Source organism: Acanthopagrus latus, chromosome 15, assembly GCF_904848185.1.
Source record: "Acanthopagrus latus isolate v.2019 chromosome 15, fAcaLat1.1, whole genome shotgun sequence".
In the NCBI taxonomy this organism is placed as follows: domain Eukaryota; kingdom Metazoa; phylum Chordata; class Actinopteri; order Spariformes; family Sparidae; genus Acanthopagrus; species Acanthopagrus latus.
This window is the reverse complement of record NC_051053.1, coordinates 7495860-7519707: the sequence shown is the minus strand read 5'-3', so window position 1 is coordinate 7519707 and position 23848 is coordinate 7495860. Positions and strand designations below refer to the sequence as shown.

Here is a 23848-nt window from a genome sequence, read left to right as displayed (position 1 = left end):
CCACAATACCACCAAAGACGAAAGCATCATCAATCTTCTGCTGACTTTGAACACACACTCGCACACTGAAGGCAACTGACAAGCCTCTCTGCGCCGCACTCAGGGCCGCCTCCTGCAGAGAGTTTATTATTCCTTCTCCGCTGACGTGTTATGTTCTCTTTTTTATCTTTGAATAATGCATGAAACCTTTTTGAAATCCAGTTGTACATTTGGCACCGACACTCGGCCTATTTGGCTTTTACTTTTAGATGCCAGAGGTGCCCCGCACATTATAGGAGTCTGTCAAACCTCAAACCCGCTCTCTCTCTTTTTCTCATACAGCGACACACGCAATTTACAGCAACTCTCTTACAGTTGACTTTTGTGTTGACTTTAGCATTTATAACTTATTTCGTACAGTAGGTCCCACTTAGGAGTGTCCAAGCTTGTTACTGGGATCTTTCCCTCCCTTGTGTATTGTAATGGTGTCGGGGCGATAATGTAAAGTGTTAGCAGCGGACCGGGTCAGTGGCTGCTGTTTGGAGGCCTCTGTGTTCCTTTAGGCCTCTCCTTTCCCAGCTCCTCTCCCCTGAAGCACTGTGGGTGTGTTTAGAGCATGCCCAGCAGGCCGCCCTCAGTCACAAAGCCCTCTTCTTCCACAGTCCGAGGCTGCCAGCTGGTGAGAGTGTCCAGTGCGCAAGTGTGTGTTTGGGAGTAACAGAAAATGTCTGTGCTGAAAACGACTTTATCTGCTCCTCCCTGCGCCGCCGACCTAACCAGAGAGGGAGAGAATGAAAGAAGCAGGCTTAGAGGGAGACACGCAGGACTTGGATCTCAAGGTGGAGTAAATCAACAAGCTGGACTCATTATAGCCAGCACTGCAGGTTTTTTTTTTTTTTTTCTGTCTCCCCAGCGGGTAAGCAAGCCTGATAAAGCTCCTCCACCCAGTAGCAGCTCCACAGAAAGAAAAAAAGGAACATAAAACACAAAGAAAAGAATAAAGTGCTGGCTTCGGGGTTTCAGGAATCCAAATTAACTGTGGGTCATGTCATGTGAGAGCCGGGCTGCGGTAAAGCAAGAGAATGAAACGGCTGAAGTGCATCACCTTTCTGGAGCAGTGGGCAGATCCGCAATTCCCATGAGAACTCACATGGTCCCGATGACCCGTCCACCACGACGGCCTCTGTCGAGTGTGTTCTCAAGCAAAAGAGCAGAAATGCGATAAAAGACGTGGGAGTGTGAAAGCGAAGGACACAGTTTCTCGTTTTCCCGGGGCCAAATATCACGCTGCACGCACCCTCCGGACCTCGCTCAGCTGTGCTCTGCGAAGGAGGCAAAATGACAAAGTGTTTGACGAGCATCACCCTGTGATCCAGTCCAAGTCCTCGAACGGCACCAGTGGCCACCGAGAGCGATGCATCTGTCAGCTGTCATCTCCCTTAAAGTCTCGCAGTCTCCACTTCCTTCCTCCCAGGCGCCGTGCAGCAGCCAGGTTTCAGAAGAAAGACTTTCTGGTGCTCATCACACACCCCTATGATTATTCACAATGGTACTGGGATGCTGCTGAGGCCGAGAGCCGCTTGAGATGTGGCTGTGGCCAGACCGGCTGCAAGAGACACATTTACTGATGCTACGATGTCCAAAAACAATCAGGCGACTTCTTTCAGGGCTGTCAAACAGCTGGTCGGGTGCCATGTGGGGCTGTACAGTAAAGGACACAAGTGTGAGAGGACCCCAGTCCTCTGGCCACTCACCAGACTCTTGTGGTGTCTTTACATCATCTGTTATTCATTTGTACTAACATTCCTAGCCGACTGATCTTCTCTAAATGATTTGCTGAAACTAACTTTTTGTTTGTTTTCATGATGTTTACACAAATGCAAAATGAATGATATTCTGAAAAACTTAACACGTGCCAGTCTTCTAATTTTTTTGTTCATTAATTTTATAGTGAACTTTTGGGGCTTTATAGGCTGAGCAAGTTTTCAAAATTATTTTTTGTTGTTTTGTTGCTTGATCAAACTCTGCCTTAAGAACGTGGGTCCACTTTACCAGGGTGTTTGTCAGCTGTCTTCTTGGTCATTGATAAGGGAATTTAAGTCCTTGTATTACATATTTTCCATGTATATGGGTATTTTATCTTTATTCTAGGATGATTACAGGACAACACATGTTTTGGGTATTTCATAACACTTTCAAAAGTCCATTTTCCAATTCAGAATACAAGTAAGTAAGTAAGTAAGTATCAACACTCTCCTTTCAATTGGGTTTATGTGCAATGAAGAATGTAAATAAATTTTTACAACAGAATTGTTTCACGTCCTTGAGCACATGGTTTGTTTGTAGAAATAAGAAACCTGAGTAGTATCTAAAGTGTAAAAAATGTGTAGTTTATTTGCTTTGTTTTTATTTGTTGCTTTGTAGTTTATCTGCTTTTGATTTTCTCAGTGTTTATTGTCTTGTCTTGTCCTGAACAAATAAGACAAATAACTCAACACCTGGGCAAATAAAACCAAAACTATCTGAGAATACATGTTCAGAATATTAATTTCCTTCATGTCTTCATCACTGCAGATTCTGAGCCCAACCAAACATGTGGAGTCAAGCAGCACGAATGTCCTGAGCACATTTTGGGGCCACATGGATCAGCCGCCACATTCTGTCAGAGCTGGTTGCTGTGGTCGGCCAAACTGCAGAGCGATGGACTAGATCTATTTTCAAAGACGCTCACGCTGATCTCTGCTATTAAAGCAGACACTCACGGTGCTATTTCAGGAGCAGGCCTGGGGGCCACAATAACAGTCTTTTATTGTTGTGGATGGAGCTTGAAATTAAACAAGCCACTTTTGAGCTTCACTGAAACAATTTCAGCGAGGGAGGAGAGGCTGACTTAATGAGGTGGATTTGGGTGGATAATAATAGGAGCGATATGAATTCAGAACACATACTGTACCAGCTGAACAATGAAATCATAGGCCTTTTTGACTCAGGAGGCATACGGAAGCACTTCAGAGAGGATCCCGCTTGGCTACGGTTTCAGCTTTCATTCCCCCAAAACCATGATTATTCTTTTGAATTTCACCCCATCAAAACTGCAGTCAGACCTCGCGGCACCGCGGCGATCTGCCGGGCCTGTGATTTGCATCTCAGGATTTATGGCGACACGTTTGAAGATCTCCAGATCAAATGCAATATTAGAACGCTGAACTATTTCTCCAGCTCAATAATAATTACATAAACATATACAATCCTGATGATATATTGAGGTATGATGAGAGACGCAAAGCAGAATGTGGGGTTGATTTTTTTTTTTTTTTGGTTGCTTTTATCTGCATGACGCCAACCAGGAGGAGGGGCGGGAGGTCGAGGGCATGTTCGGCTCTGCACACGTGAGTGCATGAAGGATGGCTTTATTTCCTGTTTATGCACCAAATGGATCCACTTTGGCCCCCGACCCCGACTGCTGCAAATGGTGATTGTTTTGATAAAAAGCTAAATGGCCCCATTTACGATCGCCGCTGACGATTACTAATGGTGTTAGTCACTGAGTAGTACATAAACCATATTAATGTGTCCAGCCCGTAAGGACAAAATATTTACCGGTTTGCTGAATGGAGCGAGTCCCACCGTAGCCTAACAAGCAATATGTAACCGCTGGAGAGGGAGAGTGACTTATTGGCCTTCCTCCTGTTTGTCTTTGCCTGTCCAGGTTTGTATTGGCAATGTGGTGACTGAAGAGAAACACAATCGGGCCCAGAGTGCAGCTCTGTGCCCTTCATTCATCCATCACATCAAGGGCTCTCTGAACGCGCAGCTCCTACAGGCAACTAATGCCACCGAGCTCCAGCTCCGGGTGCTGCTCAGTGTAAAGGCCTCGAGGCGCAGACCACAGAGGTCACAAAGCACTTCCTCTACCTCACCCCTTATCGTGGAAACAACAGACGGGCATCAAAGCGGTGTCAAATCAAGATAAAACTTTCTTATTAAGTTCATAAACCCCCGGAGCAATTTTCTCCCTAATGTGTCCCACTGATTGCACAAAAAGGCTCCGTTTCCCTCGCACAGCTGAGACGTTTCTCGTGTCCTCTGCAGAGGTGAGGAGTAGTTCAGCCAGAGATTTTCTGTTTAAAGCGCAAATCCCTCTTCATCTTTTTAAAACAGAAGACCTCACAAAGGTATTCGACCAGAGGCCTGAAGCCAAGCGGATTGACAGCGAGGCTCGCAGTGTGTCAGCAATGTGATGGCAATTTAAGTTTGTTCAAACCACACATATGTTGAATCATCATATTTCTTTATGTGACAACTTGATGTTTCTATAAGACTCCACTTTAAATGTAGTGTTATGACAGGGCTGTGTTTATGGTCTGGTTAGGTTCAGGCACTTTGTTAGGGTAAAAAAAAAAGTATCATTTTGTTGAAAACATTAAAGTGCTGGGGATGTCGTACATATTTTTGTAGGTTTAACCGGAGGATAGCATTGCCCTGGTTCCCATGGAAAAAAGCCCATTGATGAAAATAAGTTCTGTGGCAAACACAAGTGTATGATACTTAGACGTTTTGTTCAGCAACATAATCTGAACAAGCCCTAAACAAACCATACTGCTGTCGCATGACTGGTGATAGATGAGTCTCTCGCTACAAACACTGCTGGATATCGTCCCAAGGTCTGTTGTTGATATGATACGAGAACGTATAGGTTTGAATGTGTCCGTGGTCTGCAGAAACGCTAACTGCCAAAGTTTCCTTCTGGCGACGGGGCTGGGAAAATAAGATTGTATACATCTTTCTTGCTGTGCTGATAAGGAAAGGTAGAGAGGAGCTCAGAGCAGCAGTGCAGGCCAAGCAAAGTGTTTTCCTTGGCTCTGGTCAGAATGGGTAACAAGGGAGAGAAGTATGCTCCCAGGATATACCATGACATGTTGTACTTTACTTTATATTACAAATATAAACATGTTTGAAAGGGAATTACTTCATCTGTTGTTCAGAGGGTAGCTTGCACTTGAAAGACGTGCTGGGGGGGGTATTTATTGCACTTATATCCACATGTGTACCCACAAACTAATTTTTTCCTCTGTCTGCCAAAGACCTTCAATCAATTATGTTTCATGTTTCTTGAAAGCTTTTTCACGCCTGATGCCTTTAAGGCACATCAAACTCCCGTAACAACAGCCCTGGGAATCTGACAACTATATTTCAAACTGAATCTGTGGTTGTATGCTCTATAAAATGGGTATTTCATAATGCATAAATTGTTAAATCTTGGGTTGGATAAGTTTCTTTTGGCACGACAGCTTCAACAAATACTCTGAAGACGTATAGATCTTTTTCTGCATTAGCAAAAACCAACAAGTTGAGGTGCAAATGCCAGATTTAACCATGCATCCCTTCACCTCGTGGCTCCAGGACTCCGGTGTGGTGTGGCTCTGGGCCACAGGCCTGTAAAGAGAGATGAGATAATCTGGCAACGGTGGAGGTCCACTGCGGAGCGTGTATTGTCTGTGGTGAAGCTTAGAAAGTCCAGCCATGCTGTCTGATCCTTGATATTTGGCCCCGGTCCAGAGAGGGGCATACTGCTCTTGTCTCACCACTTATCGTCTCTTCTCTGCCCCCTCCGAACTGTGACAGGAGGGCTTCCAGGAGCAGCTTTGATCAGTGTCTGCCTGTCATTCAGCATTAGTCACCCCAGGAGCAGGGAGTCTTCTCTGGGCCCGGGATGGACCGGAGAAGGGCTGGATCCTGAATGGAAGGGCCCATGGCTGTGGAACAATCAGCTCTGTGTGGCACAGCAGACGTCTGGGTGTTAGCAGACATACTCTGGTGTGTGCCACATGTCTCACCCCTGACACTGTCATGACCCAATCTGCGCTCCCCTTACAGCTTTATCTCCCTAATATGGCCCCACAGCTCTATTAAAAAGGATGTGTTGGTGAGATCATAGCTACTGCTGACACTTACACATGCTCATTTAACCATGATTTAATTGATATTTAATGAGTTTTCCAGGGGAAAAAACTCCTAAAAACAGTGAGGGCACCAAAGCATACTCATTGCATCCAGAGGACATACAGATTCACAGTGTTTTAATTCCAGCAAATTAGCTTATTTCCCATTCCATTAGAATAACACACTAACGACTTGTTTGACAGAATATTGTTCCCGCTCCAAGTTTATTGAGCTGCCAAGCATGACATCAGACGTCTCCTATTCACATCTATCATCTCCCTCTACATCATGTCTCACGTAGAGGGAGAGTACCGGAGCATGTACTTGTGTGTGAGAGTTGAGGCTCGCGCACTTTCACGGCGGAGCCTCGAGGTCACAGGGACTTTCTCTTCGACTGCCGTGGTTTGGACGCATTGAATGGGAGGATTGTGGAGTGTGATGGTATGAGAAGTTAAACAACAGACATGATGTGAAGACCTCATGGCCCATGGCCGGGGCCTTGGAAGCAGTCACGAGTGCAACGCAGGAACACACACACACACACATGCACTGGCACACACACACGCACACACACACACACTGTAACATCTGACACCGCTTCCCTGCTGCTCCCACCGTGTCAGGAGGGGAAGTCCATTCATTTCAGAAAAAAATGCCTTGTGAATCAGAAAAGACTCCGAAACCAGGACTGAGGTTTCAGTTTACACGGAGGCTGAACGTTAACAGCTTGTGTCTGCAACATCCGAAACCCTTCATAAATAATATTTAGATTTTATATGCAAAGCGCTGTGATAAGGTGGACTGGACCATCGATCACGGAGCAACGCCAGCTCCACTGAACCGTAAATATATGGCGACATGAAATTTGACATTGCTCACTTTAACCACGAACATTGCTGGAACTTCAGCAGTAAATGTCCTCTTCTACTGCATTTCTTCTTGTGGCTCTCTCTGCCGCTCACAGCCATACGAGCAGCAGACGTATCAGTTATCACAACCCCTTTTAGCAAAGCAAATGTTGTACTCCATCCAAAGGCGATCAATCATTGACGTGTATGTTTTTGTATGGACAAACACACACACTCTGGGAACGCTGTGCCGTCAAATAAAGTCACCTGCAAAGAGAAGCCAGAGAGAGACAAGAAAAAATGAGAAACAGGCAACAATCAAGGTAGGAATGAAACAAGGAAAAATAACTATTGGACCATTACTGTTGCAGTCACGTCAAGTCAAGCTTATTTGAATAACACTGTACAACTGCAAAGGATATCACAATGTGTCTGCCCTGAAACAATGAGAGAAAGTCACAGAAGGCCTTCAGATATGAGAATAATAAGCCTTACAGCACCCAGAGCACATTCATGGTGATTTATTTGCCATCATCCAACATATGTTTGCACAACAGAGTGCAAGTGTGCAACTCTTTAATAGAAAATATACACAGTCATCTCAGCTATAAAAAAAAAAATGTAATACATGTGTACATAAATGAACAGACACTCACAAAGCAAATGTTTCACAGTGCTTTTTAAAAAATGTGCATCATGTGATAATGTGGTCGACCATCAATTAAACCCAATTAAATTATGTTTTCTAGTATATATTTCAGGCTAAATATACAGTATGTCATTTCTGCCTAGAGGTAGCTCAACCAAAAAACTGAAACAAAACAAGTTGTTGATGTGAAGTAGTGGGGGATAATGAAAGTTGCTGTGTTTATTGTTAAGCCATCGCCATCACCAAAGAAAATCGATCTGGTATGACTTTAAGAAAAAAGAGCAGGAAGTTTTAATCAATTGTACGCTTATTCATGTTCGCTGACTTCCTTCCTTACTCTGTGATGTATCATCTGATCTGTTTCCATAGATGAAAGAGCGACAGGCAACCAAATGAAACAAACCGATTTTATAAAATTGTTGACTTCTCTGGATTTGAACTTTGTTCGCACATTGTTGAAAGCCCTCGGGGATTGTGTATATAAAGAACTCAACAACATATATTACAAAGTTCTTGTCATTTTTAGACATTTTAATGCAGAAGTGATACAAATTATAATTGACTTCCTTACCAAACTAACTATAAAGTATCAAATCCACATTCTTATGTTGTGCAGTGTGTATATATATATTATATAGTGACAGTATCTGTGCAGCAACACAACTCTCCCCATGAACACTTCCTCTTAAACGTTGTGTGTTCTTTTTAATATGTGCTGCTGGATCCCAGCGTTGATTAAAAACGTGTCCCCCTTGTCTTCTCGTCTGATCCCAGAAAGGAAGCAGTAACACAGTGAAACCTGAAGGTTCACTTTGTTTAAAACCAGGAAGTTATCAACAAAGGCTTGGCTGATATTAATTGAATCTGCGTTCCTGTGAGGTTGGCCACCGCTGCTCTGGCCTTGACCTTACAGCAGGCTTTCCAGTCCTGACAGTATACATCGGGCTCGACTCTCACACACTGTGTGTTTATTCTGTAGGCTGACCTGCCTGTAGCTCCACCAGAGACAATAGATCCCATTAGACTCAACGGGCGACATGTTTGCCCTGGTGTCAACAGTTGCCAGAAGCATGAAATATCAAACTGATTCAACCCGACTTGGAAATATAACAACATGTTTCTTTTCAATCTGCTTCCCTGACTTTTCACCAAACAGTCACTTACCACTACCGGGCTTTTCTCTTCCTGAAACCCACTAACATGACATCACCGGAGCAATGGTCACGTCCAATTAGAGCCCGGAGAGCGACAGGAGGCCTGAACCCCCACTAATGGGAAATTGATATTGCAGTTATTACCCTGCAAGGAGGGTAAATTTATTGGGAAATATCACACACCGCCTCGCTAAATGATGGAGACAGAAGCAAATTAGAGCAAGGGTCAATCTGACAGATCCATCAAGCTCTGAAAAGACCCTGCCATCATATTCCCAACACGTATTACATATCTGCTTTCTTTAGAGAGCCGGAGCTCTGGGATAACAGGCTTTTCTTTTAGGGAACCTTGAGGCTACTGGGTAAAAGTCGGCCCAACAGAAACAAACCCCATGTAAATCTCAGCAGGATATTGTACCGAATGTGTGTGGGCATATCACATTCTGTTTAAACACCCGGGCATGCGTGCATGAAATTATCACATCTCACTGAAGAAACACACTCCGTCTATTCTTCACCATCTCACAGCTCGAGTTCAAAAACACACAAGAAATGTGAAGTGAGGAGGAAGTGACAAATAAGTGCTCTTTGATTTGTTCCGCAGCTAAAACACTCCGGCTCACTCCCAGAGTGTTTCGTCTCTGTTTTCTGTCAATATTATGAAACCTGCCGCAAATCCCCCACCGCAAATAAAACCTCAAATTTCACTTGAAATTTATAATAAATTTAGAGGAATAGAGCGTGGTCTGTCGCGAGGGCTAAACATTCCCATCTCGGTTTGACAGTCGGGCCACCAAAGGCACAGTCAGCCGGGCCCCGTTGTGAAATCCGAATAATTAAGGGATTTAGCCAATCAATCTCCCGCCGCAATTTCCTCCATCCTGGCTCCAGCCCAATGGGGTTTAAGGGCAGCCTGCGGAGGTGAAGGTCACGGGCCGATGGGACGTGTTCAGGAAGTAACAGCACACAGCGCAGCCTGTAATGAATATCACGGGCGTCAGAGTAAACACAACACCACCAGTCACAGCTCAAGTCACACTCTCACTAGAATATTCTGCATTCCCAGCTAACACTGCACGCTCAGTCACTTCAGCGTACGGAGCCGCTCGCTTTTTTAACGCCGTCTGTAAAGTAAGCCCCACTGGAGACTGTATTGTATGAATGGATAAGCAACTGGCAAACATTTGTATGGTGTTAGAAAAAAAAGCTTTCACTGAGGGAGCCAAAGTTTTTCTGAAGGCTAAATGGTGATTCAGGTATTCAGTCCAATACCACTCATGACTACAAGGTAGTGCATGGATATAAAACTTTACTTTACAATACAGTGTGTCAGAATTCTGCATTAAATTGTCTAAAACAGACTAGAAAAAAATATTTTGTTTGTGTTGCATTTTGAGTTCATCTCAAAATGTTCCAACATTTCAGGGTTCAGCGAACAAGACTAAATTTAACATGGGTAAAACTTTAAAACTACCTTGTGTGGCTGAGTCATGTCAGATAGATTTTTATCAACAGCAGCGTGTTTGTTAAATGGCGTTTTGACCACCAGCAAAGCAAGTCACACTGCTGGATCATTTGTGTTTATTTGCCTTAATCATGCACAGTTGACTGCTCCAAACAGCCAGATTGCTTTACCACGATAGCCGTGAACTAACATCAGCCAGCTCTCTCTCTTCTTTTTCCCCTCTCCCCTCTTTAATGTTACGTTCATTAAGTACATCTCCCATTTGTGACTGTTCATCTATCAGGTCTGTCTTAGCCCACAACACTTTAGCCGGCTTTTAGCAGCTTGAGAGGTGGCTCCATCCACAGAACACTGAAGATGTGTTGTGTTGCGCTCCGATAGTGAGCCGACCAAAAGCGGGAAATGTACTTGGTTACATCCCAGCACTTGATACTTGGACAGAACACGACATGAACGTCAACCGTGATGAATAACAAGCTGTGAGCTATTAGTCGAGGCACATAATACGACATTGATGTTCCTGACGGTGAATAACGTGATCATTGAGAGATGGAGAGACACAGAACAAAGGCTGTATGTCAGACCTGGGACAGGACATCAATCCTGCAAGTATTTGAAACACACGCACATACACACACACACACACACTAACACACACATATCCATTTATTTTCCTTAATCACCGATCAGCCCTCCTGTCAAGTTGTTTCAGCCTCAGAGAAAATACTCAGTCAGTCAGTCAGTCAGTCTGTGAGGATTTAAGCACAATGTGTCTCTATATACCTCGCTACGGGCTGTGAAGACAGAGGTGGACCAAAATTAATCTGAATCACTCAGATGTCAATTGCTCATGAAATAATACACCCGTTGTATTGTGTGGTGGGGTTTTCCAAGCAAATGTCAGGCCGTCACATGAGGCGACTGTAAGAAGTCAGGTTCCGTCCTCCGGTTCCCAGTCCGCGGTTTAACAGAAGGTGTCCAAGCGCTGCCTTCTGAGCTTACACGGCCACCTGTGTGTTCAGGAGTCCTCTATCAAAGGCAGCGAGCCAGAGGAGAAAGAAAACCCCAAAACACAAAACTATTTATTGGGACAAATTCGGAGCAGGAAGGGAAATATTTGGTTAGCTTGGCGGCGAACGGTCGGCGGTGTTGGAGCAGTCCACGGTTGAAGTAGGGGGGGAACAGCCGGCCCTTTGTTTGTGGACAGAATGGTGCACTCCGTGGGGTCACTGCAGGAGGCCCAACATCACAGACACGGGCGCACACACACACACACACACACACACACGCACACACACACATTCTCCCTCTCTCACACACACACATGCATGCACACACACACATGTTTGCCGGCACATGCATGCACACTCACACAAAAACCATAACATTCCTCTGCCTCTATGAATGTTTTATTAACCATGTGAATGGGTCACAGAGTTACACCCCCCCCAGCATAACTATAGTCTCCATAGTCACACACACGAAAACACACCCGTGCTCTTTCTCACACTCACACACACCTACCTAGGCGGAGCGGATGAAATTCACATGGTGGGATCCCCGCTCTTTCGTAACCCTCCAACCTGCGTCTCCTCGTCGGGTCACAGTGTCTGAATCTCACCAACGACCACAAAGCCCCATTTGGAGGCAGTTTGTATTCTACTGGCCATAAATCAGCATTAAAGGATTAGTTCATCCAAATCCTCCAAAAACACATTCCCTTACTTGCCACTCGGGGTATCTAGCCATGCAAATACTTTTGGTTTGTTTTGCTGTCTCTGAGATTTCTGCTTCCACCCAAGTACAGTGGAATTTTGTTTGTGGCGGTTTCAGCACATAAACATCACGACTCAAAGATTCATGTGATGCGATGTAGTTGACAGCATGTCACGGGGATTATCCGGAGAGGCTGGGATGCTGGAAAGAAATGTTGCCGTTGCTGTTGAACGAGCGCCACAAACAGGATTCCAGTCACCTCAAGTTGTCTGGGGCTGGAAGTAAGAGTAATGTCGCATGTGCTTTCTGAGGTTTGCAGGCCTTAAATCTTAAAAACAAAACTACCCGCATTGCTGGATGTCACAAAGTTTTATGACACTGGTCAATGTCTTTTGGAAATGTGCTTCTTTTTTGCTTAATATGCAGCAAGAGATAGCTTAGTGTAGTTCAGCATAAAGCAGAAAAGACTTTGGTTTAGGGGCAGGAGCAAGGTTCGAAATGGGGAGCTATGGGGAGCTCGGCTACCTCCAAACCTCTTTAATGAAGCAACTCCAACCTTATAACACAATGCAGCTATGAAGTCCAGCAGAAAACCTCTTAAACAATGCAGCTGTTTAGATGTGGCAGCAGTTTTCACCTGGATGTTTTGCGTCTGCTCACCAGGTTAAAGTCGCTACGATTCGGAGTGGCCTCTTGTACGTTAGTGTGACCTGTTATTTTGCCGACCTGTAAAACATCCCTGAGGTGTGCAGGGAAAGTCACTTACAGCAGCTGTAAACATCTCCGGAGGATTCACAACATGAGAACATTCGGTTCAAACTACCCCCTCTTTATTTTTACGAGCGCAAGACATTGCCAGTTAGTCCGTCCCCCCGTACGAGAACAGCTCTGTTCTTTTTGGACAAATCGTGACAGCATCGGTCACTCGAGGATGACTGGCCAACAGTCGATCCCTACCGAATCTCCTGTGCCCACACACAAACATCTACCAGACCCCCACTGCCGAGTCTGGAACCAGAAAGTCTCACCCGATGCCATGCAAAGGTGTTAAGCTAGGAGCCTTTCCAGAACCGTCATTCCTTGTGCCACACACAGACAAACACACATACATACACACACACACACACACACACACACACACACATTTGGGCATGTTAATTCCTCACGCTCCTCCATGCTCCCACAGAGAGTAGAGCACAACTGCTGTTTGGTTTGGATGGCCCTGCGAGGAGACCTCCATGTTGAACAAACCGTGACACACCGCAGCCCTGTAACACAGTCCGGGCAGTCAGATACAACAGTGCTGCTGGAGAGATCAATACAAGTCCTGGATTATAGAGTTCAGCCGTTCAGTTTGTTCAGTGCCAAACCATGTTCTGTCCTGGAAGCCTTGAGTCCGTTCATGTGCTGATATATCAGTTATGTAACAATCCACGCTGCATTCATCTGTTTCGCGTCTCTTTCAGATGGTGCACTGAAGCACGCAGGACTGGGTCGGATTACTTTGAAATGTAGCTGGTTACTGAATACAGATTACCTACAATTTTTGTAATTGGTGACAAAATGCATTGCATTACAAAAAATGTAATGTTATCTGGATGACTTCAAAATCAAAGACTGAGAATGAAAATATTCACCGTAATTCTCAAAAATGGCAGACAAATGTGGTTATATTTGTAAAAATCCTGACAGCAATCAATAAATCAAATGTTTTTACAAGAAAAGGAAAAACTTTCCTCTGGGTTTCTGTTGGTGTCACAGGCCTCTAACAGGCCCAATCCAGTCATTCCATTCAGCCAAAATGATTGGACGGCAGAGATTTACAGAGTGGCTTATTTACGTATTTATTAGACTGAAAAAGCTAAGAGCGCTGGTTGAATGTAGCAAACTAGCTGCTAACACGTTTCTCCCAGCTGCTATCGTGGGAATTTTTTTCACCTGAATACTTGTAAAATGTAGTTTGCTCTTACTCGTTCCTACAATCTGACCAACCATGTTAATAGAGCTTAAAGTCCTTAATGTTACTTGCTCTTATTACAGTTGCTATTTCTTCATAATCTGATGACGTAATCCTAATTATGTGTAATCCTTCGCTACCCAACAGCATCCCAGTGCATCCCGGTGCACGGCACGCATCCAGGTTTTCAGTTCCCCTTCGAACGCGACTTCTGATTCTGACGATCAAATTGCTGCGTGTCCGCGCGAGGCCTCCCAGTGTCTCTTACGCATCTGATGTGGTTGTGTTTATCAAAATCAATATGTGTGGGATTCTGCTCCCAGCGTGAGCCTGACTGCTTCCACATGTGGCTTTGAAGATCCAATAGCAACATAAGCAGAAATCGGCGACCTGTCACTTTATACACCCTGTGCCTCAGCCAGAAACATTAAAGTCACTCTGAAGTGACACGGGTAACCATAGCCTTCGATTATGCGGCCGGTGGAGATCTCATGAGAAAGCATTCACCAGTGGTTTCTCCGTCCTGCTGTTTCTTCTCTTCTATCTTCTTTGATCTCGTCACAGCGACGCCGCTGTCCTCGCAGTCGTGATGGAAGGAGGAGCATTATTGTAGATAATGCCCAGCATTAATCTCACACTGCCCTACATATCCGGGGTTAGAGGTCGAAGCCATTCCATGTCGACGTCCTCGCGCTTGAACTTGCAGCGGGCTGTCTCCTCGCCAGGACTATTTATTATGACCCTAATGCCCCGGTTTCAGATATCACTTTAACTCTCCCCTGCTCACACATGTTGGGTCAGCTCAAAGATCTTGAGGTAGTTCAGCAGGAACTCTGTAGATGTAAAAAGGTCTCCTTGTTTATTTCCATGTGCTACTTCAGAAAAAAAGCATGATACTCCCATGATGTCAAAATGTCAAGGGGGTTATTAATGGCTTGTTAATAACAGAGAACAACGGCTGGTTATTGTGCAACAATTGCGTGGTTTCCAAATGTTATTACTTGCAAATAAACAACTGTATATGTGCACCCTGGGGTTTCGTTTTAGAGAGCGGTCACTCGCAAATGCCACACTAAAGACTCGCTGGATTTAAGAGAGTGTTTTTTTTTTTTTCAAAGATGACCCTCAACCGAGCTGAAAACAGTGTTGCATGAATTCAAACAAATAACCGCAACAATTAATCATGTTTTGTTTTTCAATAGAGACATGATATGGGAGAAGGCGAAGCATGAATGTGTTTGTGTGCTGTGACAAAACCGCTTCAACCGACTTCCTCGTAATGCCCCGATCACACACACACACGCACACACACACACACTTTCAAACACATCTCCAGAGCAGTCCAGATTTAAGACCTGTCGCTGCGGTGGAACACAGTGAAAAGGAGTGACCTGTGGGGCCCTTGGGGGCCAGAAAGGTACTATGCAGCTCTGTATGTGTGCTCGTGCATGCATGTGTGCGTGTGAGTGTGTGTGTTTGTGCAGTGGCAGAGGGTGACCCGAGAGGCCCAGCTAGTTACAGCCTCTCTGCTGGAGACCACCACTTCCACAAAACAAGCATTGTTGGTACAGAGCTCCAGACACCAGAGACACATTGGAAACAACTCCAATGCACACACACACACACACACACACACAAAAATACATACACACCGGAGACAAAACTGTACGGCGTTTGAAGCGGCCAATCCCAGCAGAGATCATGTTCTGTTAGCCATGAATAAAATAACAGTGAGTCCCTCGAAAGAGTCGCAGAGTCTCAGCCTTTCACTGTAAAACTCTCTCTCTCTCTCTCTCTCTCACACACACACACACACACACACACACACACACACACACACACACACACACACACACTGTACAAAATGTGGATCACTGTCGCTAACAATAGCCCTTGGGTGGTTGGACAGACTATTATTGTAGGTGTTTCTATGCTAATTATGTGTGACTGAGAGCATGTCAAGTCCAGTTACTGGAAATAATGTGGTGAGCTGGAAACTGTGAGGTAGAATTACTTCGCCTGCAAAGAAAAAAGAGAAGGAAAAAAATCACAGTTTGTTGAGTTTCAGCAGCGGCTTTAACAAATGAGTGCTGCTCTGAAAACACCGTGCCAAAGCCACTGGATCGGTGTTATTAGAGCAACATAAGGAAGACATCAGCATCATCATCATCATCATCATCATCATCAAAGAGTGAAGGAGGGTCAGCATCATGACCTCCACTCCTGGCTGCGCGCTCTGCAGAGACCTCGTTGGCTGACAGGAGTATACGTCAGCGCCTCTCTCTGCTCCAGTATAACCCCCTCAAGCCTCTGGCGGTCACAGACGCGAGTGTAAAAGTAGCAGCTCCAACTGTTGCCCGGACATTCAGCATCCACGTCCTGACACAGAGGGAGCGAGACGGCTCACCGAGCGCGAAGTGAGAGGAGAGGAGGAACATTTACGCACAGCCGCCTCAGTCTGGATTGTTTTTGGCGCGTCTTTAAAGCCCACCCTGGATAGTCGTGGACCGCATTTTTTCCGCACTTCTCGCCTCTCGGAGTTTGATTTTTTTTTTTTCCTCCCCCCATTTCAGCACTTAAATGGCAGCTCTGATAATGATTTCCTCGCACCTGCTCCTGTTGATGTCCAGCTGTTTCCTGGGTGCAGCATCAGTTCGGACCATGAAAGGGAGCTCTGGGAGCGCACAGGACCGCGGCATCCTCCAGCCCTCGTCGGACCCCTCCTCGGACGACCTGGATCAGGACATGCTCTCCCAGCACATGTCCAAACTGTACGAGAGATACAACAGCGAGAAGCGCCTCAGGGAGGGAAACACCGTCAGGAGTTTCAGAGCCAGCCAAGGTGTGTGAACACGCATTCAGCGCGCAATTGATAGGTGACGCGGTAAAAGACATCAATCTAGATTTCATTGTAGAAGGCAGCATTGTGTGCCACCAGTGCGCACGTCATCTGACGTGGAAAGCAGAAAATAAATGTAAGAGGCGATCACAAAGCTCCCCTGATCCTCTCCACGGATGGTTATTAAAAGTCCAGGCGCTCCATGTGGCAGCGTGGCTCGGCTCTAAATAGGTAGGGACTGTTTGGGGAGCAGTCTGAGAATGCATTGAAATGATTTCAGGACGCTGCGGGCTCTCTTGTGTTTTCTTGTGTTTTGTGGCAGCAGCTGTGCGCCTTCTGATCAATTACCGCAGCCCGACGCGCCCGATGCGCAGAGAATGCCCGGCTTCAGTACAGCGAAGCCTCAGCCTGCAGGAGGGCCACTGCGGTGGCTGTCTGTGGACATGTGTGACTCCACGTCCTGGAGTCGAGAGGCGGGGGGCTTAAAGCACAGTCGTTCCTCTCCGTCTGACGCTGTTTTTAAAAACACAACTCACAGACATCTATATCCCGCACCGCTCTCAGATGGCATACCATAACACGTGTGTATTTTTACTGCAGAGGCTGGGTGTAATCCAAGGAGAGATGTGAGAGAGTTTTCACAACAACACAAGATCTGTTAAAACAGTTGATTATGTCTGGGTGTCCGGGCAGACAGCGCTGGCTGTATTAGGCTTAAGGGGAAGCTTTAAAAGAAACTGAGGTAAGCACTTCCATATGCAGGCTGAATCCGAGGTAATGTATATCTCTTGAGTCAGTCCATACTTCCGCTGAACCCTTACACAATGAACAATAACTCTGCTGTTGAAGTTAATGTTCATCATGAATATGTAGCTCTCTGCCCACCCACCCCACCCCCCTCCACCCCTGCCAGCTGGATCCCCAGAGTCTGGTTCCTCTTAAGGGCACCTTCTGCAGCTCTACCAAGCAGCCGCACAGCTCAGCCGTCTAACACAGAACAAGGAGAGGTGTTTAACGGTCTCACTTCTTAAGATTAGACCCGCAGCAGGAGTGCCTGCGGTGCAGTTTGATGCCTTTTTACCAAATCCCTCTCCCACCCATCTTTGCATTGGACTTTATTGTCAAAGTGTTCATCTTTTGGTCTTTTCTTACTCTGAGATTAGTGATAAATAATCGATAAGGATTAATTCCTGGTTCAAAACCACAGAACAAAAGAATTTCAATAACTAAATTATCCCTTTCGCACAAGAACATCAAAGCACCTGTGAACCACAAAATTGCCAAATTGCTTCCATGTCTGATCATCTTTCATGCCAAAGATCAGCTGCAAACATTTTGGTTTTACAATGATCATTCTGTAGATGAATCAAAGGTTTAATTGTCAGATTGTTCACCTGCCTGTGTGACACTGACTGATTGTCTCTGCAGACTCGTCTGACCACAGGACGATGTACAGACTGAACCTCACAACCCTCCAGGACTCCGAGGTCGCCCTCTCTGCCTCATTCCACTTCCTGCTCGATCGGCACCCTCATCAAAAGCCCTGGTTCTGTAAACGCTTCAAAAGCCCGTCCTGTCGTTCCACAGTTGCCCACCCTTCTCCTCCGTCCATCAGCCTGCTCCTTCGCTCCGTCTCCTCTGGGTCAGAGGTCAGATCGGGGTCAACGGGGTCGCTTCTAGGCAATGTGACCTTCCACCCCCACAGGAGAGGGGTGTGGCAGATGAAAGATGTGACCCAGGTCATCAGGGAGGCACGGGACAAGGGTCATCTCCTGGTGTCAGTGGAGTTGGACTTAGGGCAGCAGTACCAGAGGAAATCGAAGGAGGCGCTGCCTGCTGGCAGCCTGCCCTACCTGTTACTGTACGCTGATGACCAGGCCTTGGCAGAGCCCAACAGCGTGGCTGCAAGCCTTCAGAGATATGACCCGTCCAGCGAGGGAGGTGAGCCTTCACATTCCTCCCAGCTCCTGCACAGACCCATCTCGTCACCAGAGTCAAAAGGACGCGTGAGAAGGGAAGCAACTCTGCTCTCTGACCCCGTTCAGAACAATGAGCTGCCCGAGGTCGACTACAGGCCTGATGGATACAGGAAGGACGACCTTTGGGAGAGCACTTGGTACCTGGCGCTCAAACCCAAGCCTCGATCTGGAAAGAAGGAAAAGAAGAGAAAGGTCCAGGAAGAAGAAGGAGTAGAGCACGTCAGAGATAAGGACGTTCGTAAAGAAGAAGAAGAAGGAACATCGCAGGGGCTCAAACCCGATGACTCGACCGTGAAAAAACTCAAAGACAGTCGCACGCTGACTGTCAGCGAGGGGCGGAAACATGAGCGGAGGAATGAGGGAAGGGATGGAAAAAAGCACAAGGGGAGCACAAACTCTCAGTCACCTGTTCTGAGTTTTGATGAGCAAACCATGCGTAAGGCCTGGAGGAGGCAGTGGGCCGACAACCAGCACAGAGGCTGCTCCAGGAGGAACCTCCGAGTGGATTTTGCAGACATTGGCTGGAGCGAGTGGGTCATAGCACCCAAGGCCTTTGACGCCTACTACTGCACCGGCACATGTGGATTTCCCATGCCCAAGGTAGGAGCGCAAACATCTAAGTTCCAAAACGGCATAACCAAGTTAAATTGAGTAACTATAGTGCGTTCTTCATTTCCCTTTTGTGTTGATTTTCTCCCAGGTGGCGAGGCCGTCCAACCACGCCACCATCCAGAGCATAGTCCGAGCCGTCGGGATCATCCCTGGGGTCCCCGAGCCCTGCTGCGTCCCAGAGAAGATGAGCCCCCTGGCCGTGCTCTACCACGACGAATCCAGGAACCCGGTGCTGAAGATTTACCCCAACATGTCCGTCCAGTCCTGCTCCTGCAGATAGGGCGGGGAGGGCAACATACGCCGAGGACGCAACATGTGGAGAGAAACACAAAACAAAACAAAAAACAGGACTAATGGAGACAGAACCGTACCTCTGTTTGTCGGGTGGTTTCTCGAGACCGAGAAACACTTCGGACGCCGGGTATTCCTCGAGGAACGTAGGATGTAGAGAAATCACTTCCATCTCTTCTGTCCCCGCGGCAGAGAACTTGAAGAGACACACTGTCTGGCGTCTGCCTTGGCGAGAGGGAAACGGAGTCGCACATGTAAAGTCACGGCTCCACATGTCCAAGAAGCCCGCTTTGTTTTGATTCTGTGTCTGAGATAATATTGAGGATTTTTGCGGACAGGACATGTTTTCCCTTTAATCTCGGCGCTCGCTTTTCCAACAGCTCCCAGTGAGTTTGTGTTCATGTTTTCTTTGGACACGAAGGCTATAAATAAAAGACTTTATTATTATCAGTGTGTCATCGGGGCAGCTTACACAGTCACGTACAGATGCCAGAGATTATTATGAAACATACTTGTACGTTTTTTTTTTTCAAACCGCGCGCAGCTGTTCTTACTTTTAAGCTAATCGCCGGCCACATTGTACATACATGCAACGTTGATTTGTTTGCACGACAGGAAGGTTATTGTACATTCTTGCCCCGTGTATCTTAAAAAAGGAAACATCCAATGGATTGCGGAGAGCATCTGGATTTCATTTACACCCACCCAGCCCCGTCATAACACTTCAAGAATGTTATATCGAAACCAGAAATATTTTTCTATTTTGAATGTGAATCTCGGTTAAAAAATAATTTGTCATGGTTACTAGGTCATGTATTCCTATATTCTAGATGAGATGGTGTTTTGTACATGTGTATTGTTTAAATTATGGAAAGGTAGCCGTCTATGAATTAGAATTAAAAAAAGAAAAGTAATTTAATCCGACACCCTTGCTGGAATATTATTGTTTCATATGCTTTGTGTTGTTCTTGGTCATTACTGCCGACAGCACTTGACTCTTGTGGGGGCAGGAGCATGGGGGCGGGACATAACAAATCTTAAAGGGCACCACTGTTCCAAAATAACTTCATACAAAAGCAGGAAGGTTCCACTCAAAGATAGCCAGCATTCCCCTAAAGCCCCTTGAACCCATTATTACCCCACACCAAAGGCCCAGACGTCTGTTGTCCAGCAAATAACGTGACTGATGCAGTGGCCGTGGGTTAATGGTTGATGGAGGAAGCGGGCGCGCACCTATTAGGACGTCAGCCACTCGAACTTCAAAACACGGCGCACTTCCCCTTTTCCACCCCCTCGTCCCTCAAACGCGCACACATCCTCCTCGGCGGCCCTTTTTCTTTCTTTTTTTTTCTTGAGCGGATGATTACAGACAGAGGACCTCGCCCGCTTTAACTCAAGCCTCTTGTCACTTTTATTCACGCGAGGAGGAAGGTGACCCGTGCGGGGCCTAAACAGCGCGTCAAACTGACAGTGAAATGACAGGGAGGAACCCTTTTGATTATCAAGTCATTACTCTGTGGTGCCTTTTTTGCTTCGAGCCAGAAAAAAAAAAAAAAAAAAAAAAAGCTGGCACAGATACCACATCTGTTTGCGACCGCAGAGTGCTCTGAAGTTTGCCAAGACTGGACAGTCATTTTGTCTCAAAAGCAGAACAGTGAGCGAGGACTTGAGGGGGATAGGAACAAAAGATTAAGGCTCTTTACTGCAGTTAAGAATAATGCTTCCAGTCTTTTGGCTCGCGGTTCTGCATGGCTCATCTAAAAACCAAATGTGCCACCCGTCCTGTCCGCAGACTATAAAAAGTATTTACTCCCTCAGGAAGCTGTTTTATCGTCAAATCAAACGCATATGACATCGACTCAACAAAATTTGGACTTTCAAGATGCAGATATATTTATTGGGTGACGGAGGTGTGTCTTTGCAAACATGTATTTTGTGTTTTATATTTGTGATCAATGAGTGAAGGTGCTTTGACTCAAGCATAAAAAAAAGAAAAGTGACATTAAATCTCCACAGATTCAATGCTGAAAGACAAATAAAACATGAAAACTTTCAAGGAGGGTAAATACTCTGTGTAGTTAACTAGACGGTATTATTTTAAAAAAAAAACACATCTAATCATTTTACCTTAGTTTAAAGGACTAATTCCTGTCACTGTCTTCTCCCCTCTGTGCTGATGGAAAGCCGGATTACATGACACAACATTTCTGGAGCTTCGCAGCAAAGTGCCGCTAGTGTTGCAGCATTCTCCTGCAAAACTGCAGTAGATGGGGACTTGTTTTAAAATGTTTAAAAAAAAAAAAAAAAAATCTAAAATGACTCCATACAACCTGTCCGGCATAATCACATCTCTGTGGAACTGAACAACGACATGCATTTTGTCTCAAGTGTTTTATTTTGTGATGGTAATAAAATATGATAAACCCTGTTTCAGTACAATGAGAGACGGTGTGAACCTGCAGCTGAACATTCGCCGACAGCCCTGCTGCTGCTGCTGTTTTACTGTGATCTGGCGCCTGGGCTGCATGATGCCGGATGATAAGCAGCATCACAACCCGAAAGAGATTCTGCTTAATCCACACAACAGAGGACGGCGGAGAGAGACAGATGAGGGGAGAGAGAAAATGTCTGAAATACCAAACGCATGATTCACTTTTCTCCGTGGCGAACAAGTGGAAATGTTCAGCAACAAGCAGCCTTTTCACCAACGCCCCCCTAACCTCCAACCAACCACGATAATGACTGTAATTTGGGTTATTATAAATCATGTTTACATTAATAGACGTTTTTGCTTCAAAGTAGGCTGGCCCAATTGTAATGAACACATCCAGGTTCTTTTTTTTTCTTTTTTCTTTTTTCTCATTTCCTGACTGATCCCTTTTACAGTCCGGACCCACAGTCTGCTATTACAAAGTGAACCCCATGTCAACCGCAATCACAGTCACAGGAGAGTACTTACAATGGTCAGTTCCAGCCGAGAAAACCACACTAGTCTCGGCTGGTGTTCAGAGCCCAGCGCCTAAAAGCCAAGACGAAAACGAGCCAAGCGGGGAACCAAGAACAATATTTGTTTTTCCACATGATGACTGTTCAATTAAAGGAGAGCAGTACAGCCATTATTAGACAACAGAGGATTTTCTGTGTCTGGGCTGAAATGGCCCTTTCTACGCACGGTTACCGAGCTCTGAGAACTAATAGTCGTGTCCATTAGGACGCGGCTTTAATAGGGTGACACTGTGCTTCTTAATCACCCATTTAATCATGCGGGCCTCTGGGTGTTTTACTTCAAAATCGTGTTTTTCCTTTAGGAAATCGAGGTTTCCAAAGAAGTTTTGGAACTTTTATTGAGACGATAAGTCTTTTTTTTTTTTTTTAACACTGGAAACAATATAAATTCAGCCACCTAAAGTTAAAAATGAGGCTTTAAAACTCAGTTTGGCAGTGCGTTTGTTCTGGCAGCCAACTTTTGAGCGTGTTTGTGTGCAGGTTTCTTGTCTTGTCGATCGAAGCAAAACATTTGTGGCAAAAAAAATCTCCACAAAAGTAGAAATGAACTCCCTCTGACAGTCGAATCAGTTTGTGGTGGGAAGATAAAAATCTGTTCCTCGGATAAGAGTAGATAAGAGCAGTGTGGGCGGGTTTTTACGTCCCTGCTTACGTTACAGAGCGACCGAGCGGGGTGGAGGCTTGACTTTCCCATGAACCTCGTGCCTCCTTCCCGCCTCATTTACCTGCAACAGAGATGGCTATTTATGTCCATCTGACCTGAACGGGGCCGTGGAGGAATCATAAAATCACTCAATTCAAAGCTTACAGTATGTGGACTCCATCCAGGGCTGCAGATGAATGATAAGCATTTTGATTTATTTATTTATTTATTTATTTTTTAAAGCAGGACTTGATTTCACTTTTGAGGGGAAATTGGGCTTATCAGTTATTTGTTTTGTTTTGGGGGGGTTTTTTGTTGCATTTTTTTAAAAAGCGTGCTGTGATGTTGGATGAAACACCTCAAACGATTAAAGTTCCGAGGATAAGTCTCATAAAGGGGCCCTGTGTAGTTTTAGAGGAGAAATTCAAACTCAGAATTTAAATATTTTCAATATGAATGAGGTGGCTACACTCACTAATCGTTACCACGACCAAATAAACAAGCTGTCCTCAGAGGGAAAGAAGCTCCCAGGAATACTGTTTTGGAGCTGGAAAGGTGGCAGGGTCCGCCACATGTAAACAAAGTAAAACCGTGTGAAATTGAGTTAAGGTCAGTTTGTTTATTCGGTTTATCCAGCCATGAAAAGGATGAGAGTTTGCTCATTTAGTTTGTTCAGCCATAAAGGAAAGATCTTTGTCTTCAGATTAAAATTTCCTCCAAAAGAAAATCTGCTGCAGTTACTTTTCAAGCGTGAATGTTGAACTTTT

The 23848-nt window shown here is 45.5% G+C and overlaps 1 protein-coding gene across 1 annotated transcript; it reads left to right on the top strand.

The window, feature by feature from the left end:
• The first annotated feature begins 16050 nt into the window (after positions 1–16050).
• Positions 16051–20356, top strand: gdf10a (growth differentiation factor 10a). Its single transcript, XM_037123415.1, has 3 exons — positions 16051–16553; positions 17979–19129; positions 19230–20356. Exons 1-3 carry the CDS (start codon positions 16292–16294, stop codon positions 19419–19421), a joined length of 1605 nt encoding a protein of 534 aa, XP_036979310.1. The 5' UTR covers positions 16051–16291; the 3' UTR covers positions 19422–20356.
• Positions 20357–23848: the final 3492 nt, after the last annotated feature.

Coding starts and splice junctions, on each gene's coding strand:
- gdf10a (XM_037123415.1), top strand. CDS start 16,292: ATGGCAGCTCTGATAATGATTTCCTCGCACCTGCTCCTGTTGATGTCC. Junction 16,554..17,978: donor GAGTTTCAGAGCCAGCCAAG/GTGTGTGAACAC, acceptor TTGTCTCTGCAG/ACTCGTCTGACCACAGGACG. Junction 19,130..19,229: donor GTGGATTTCCCATGCCCAAG/GTAGGAGCGCAA, acceptor ATTTTCTCCCAG/GTGGCGAGGCCGTCCAACCA.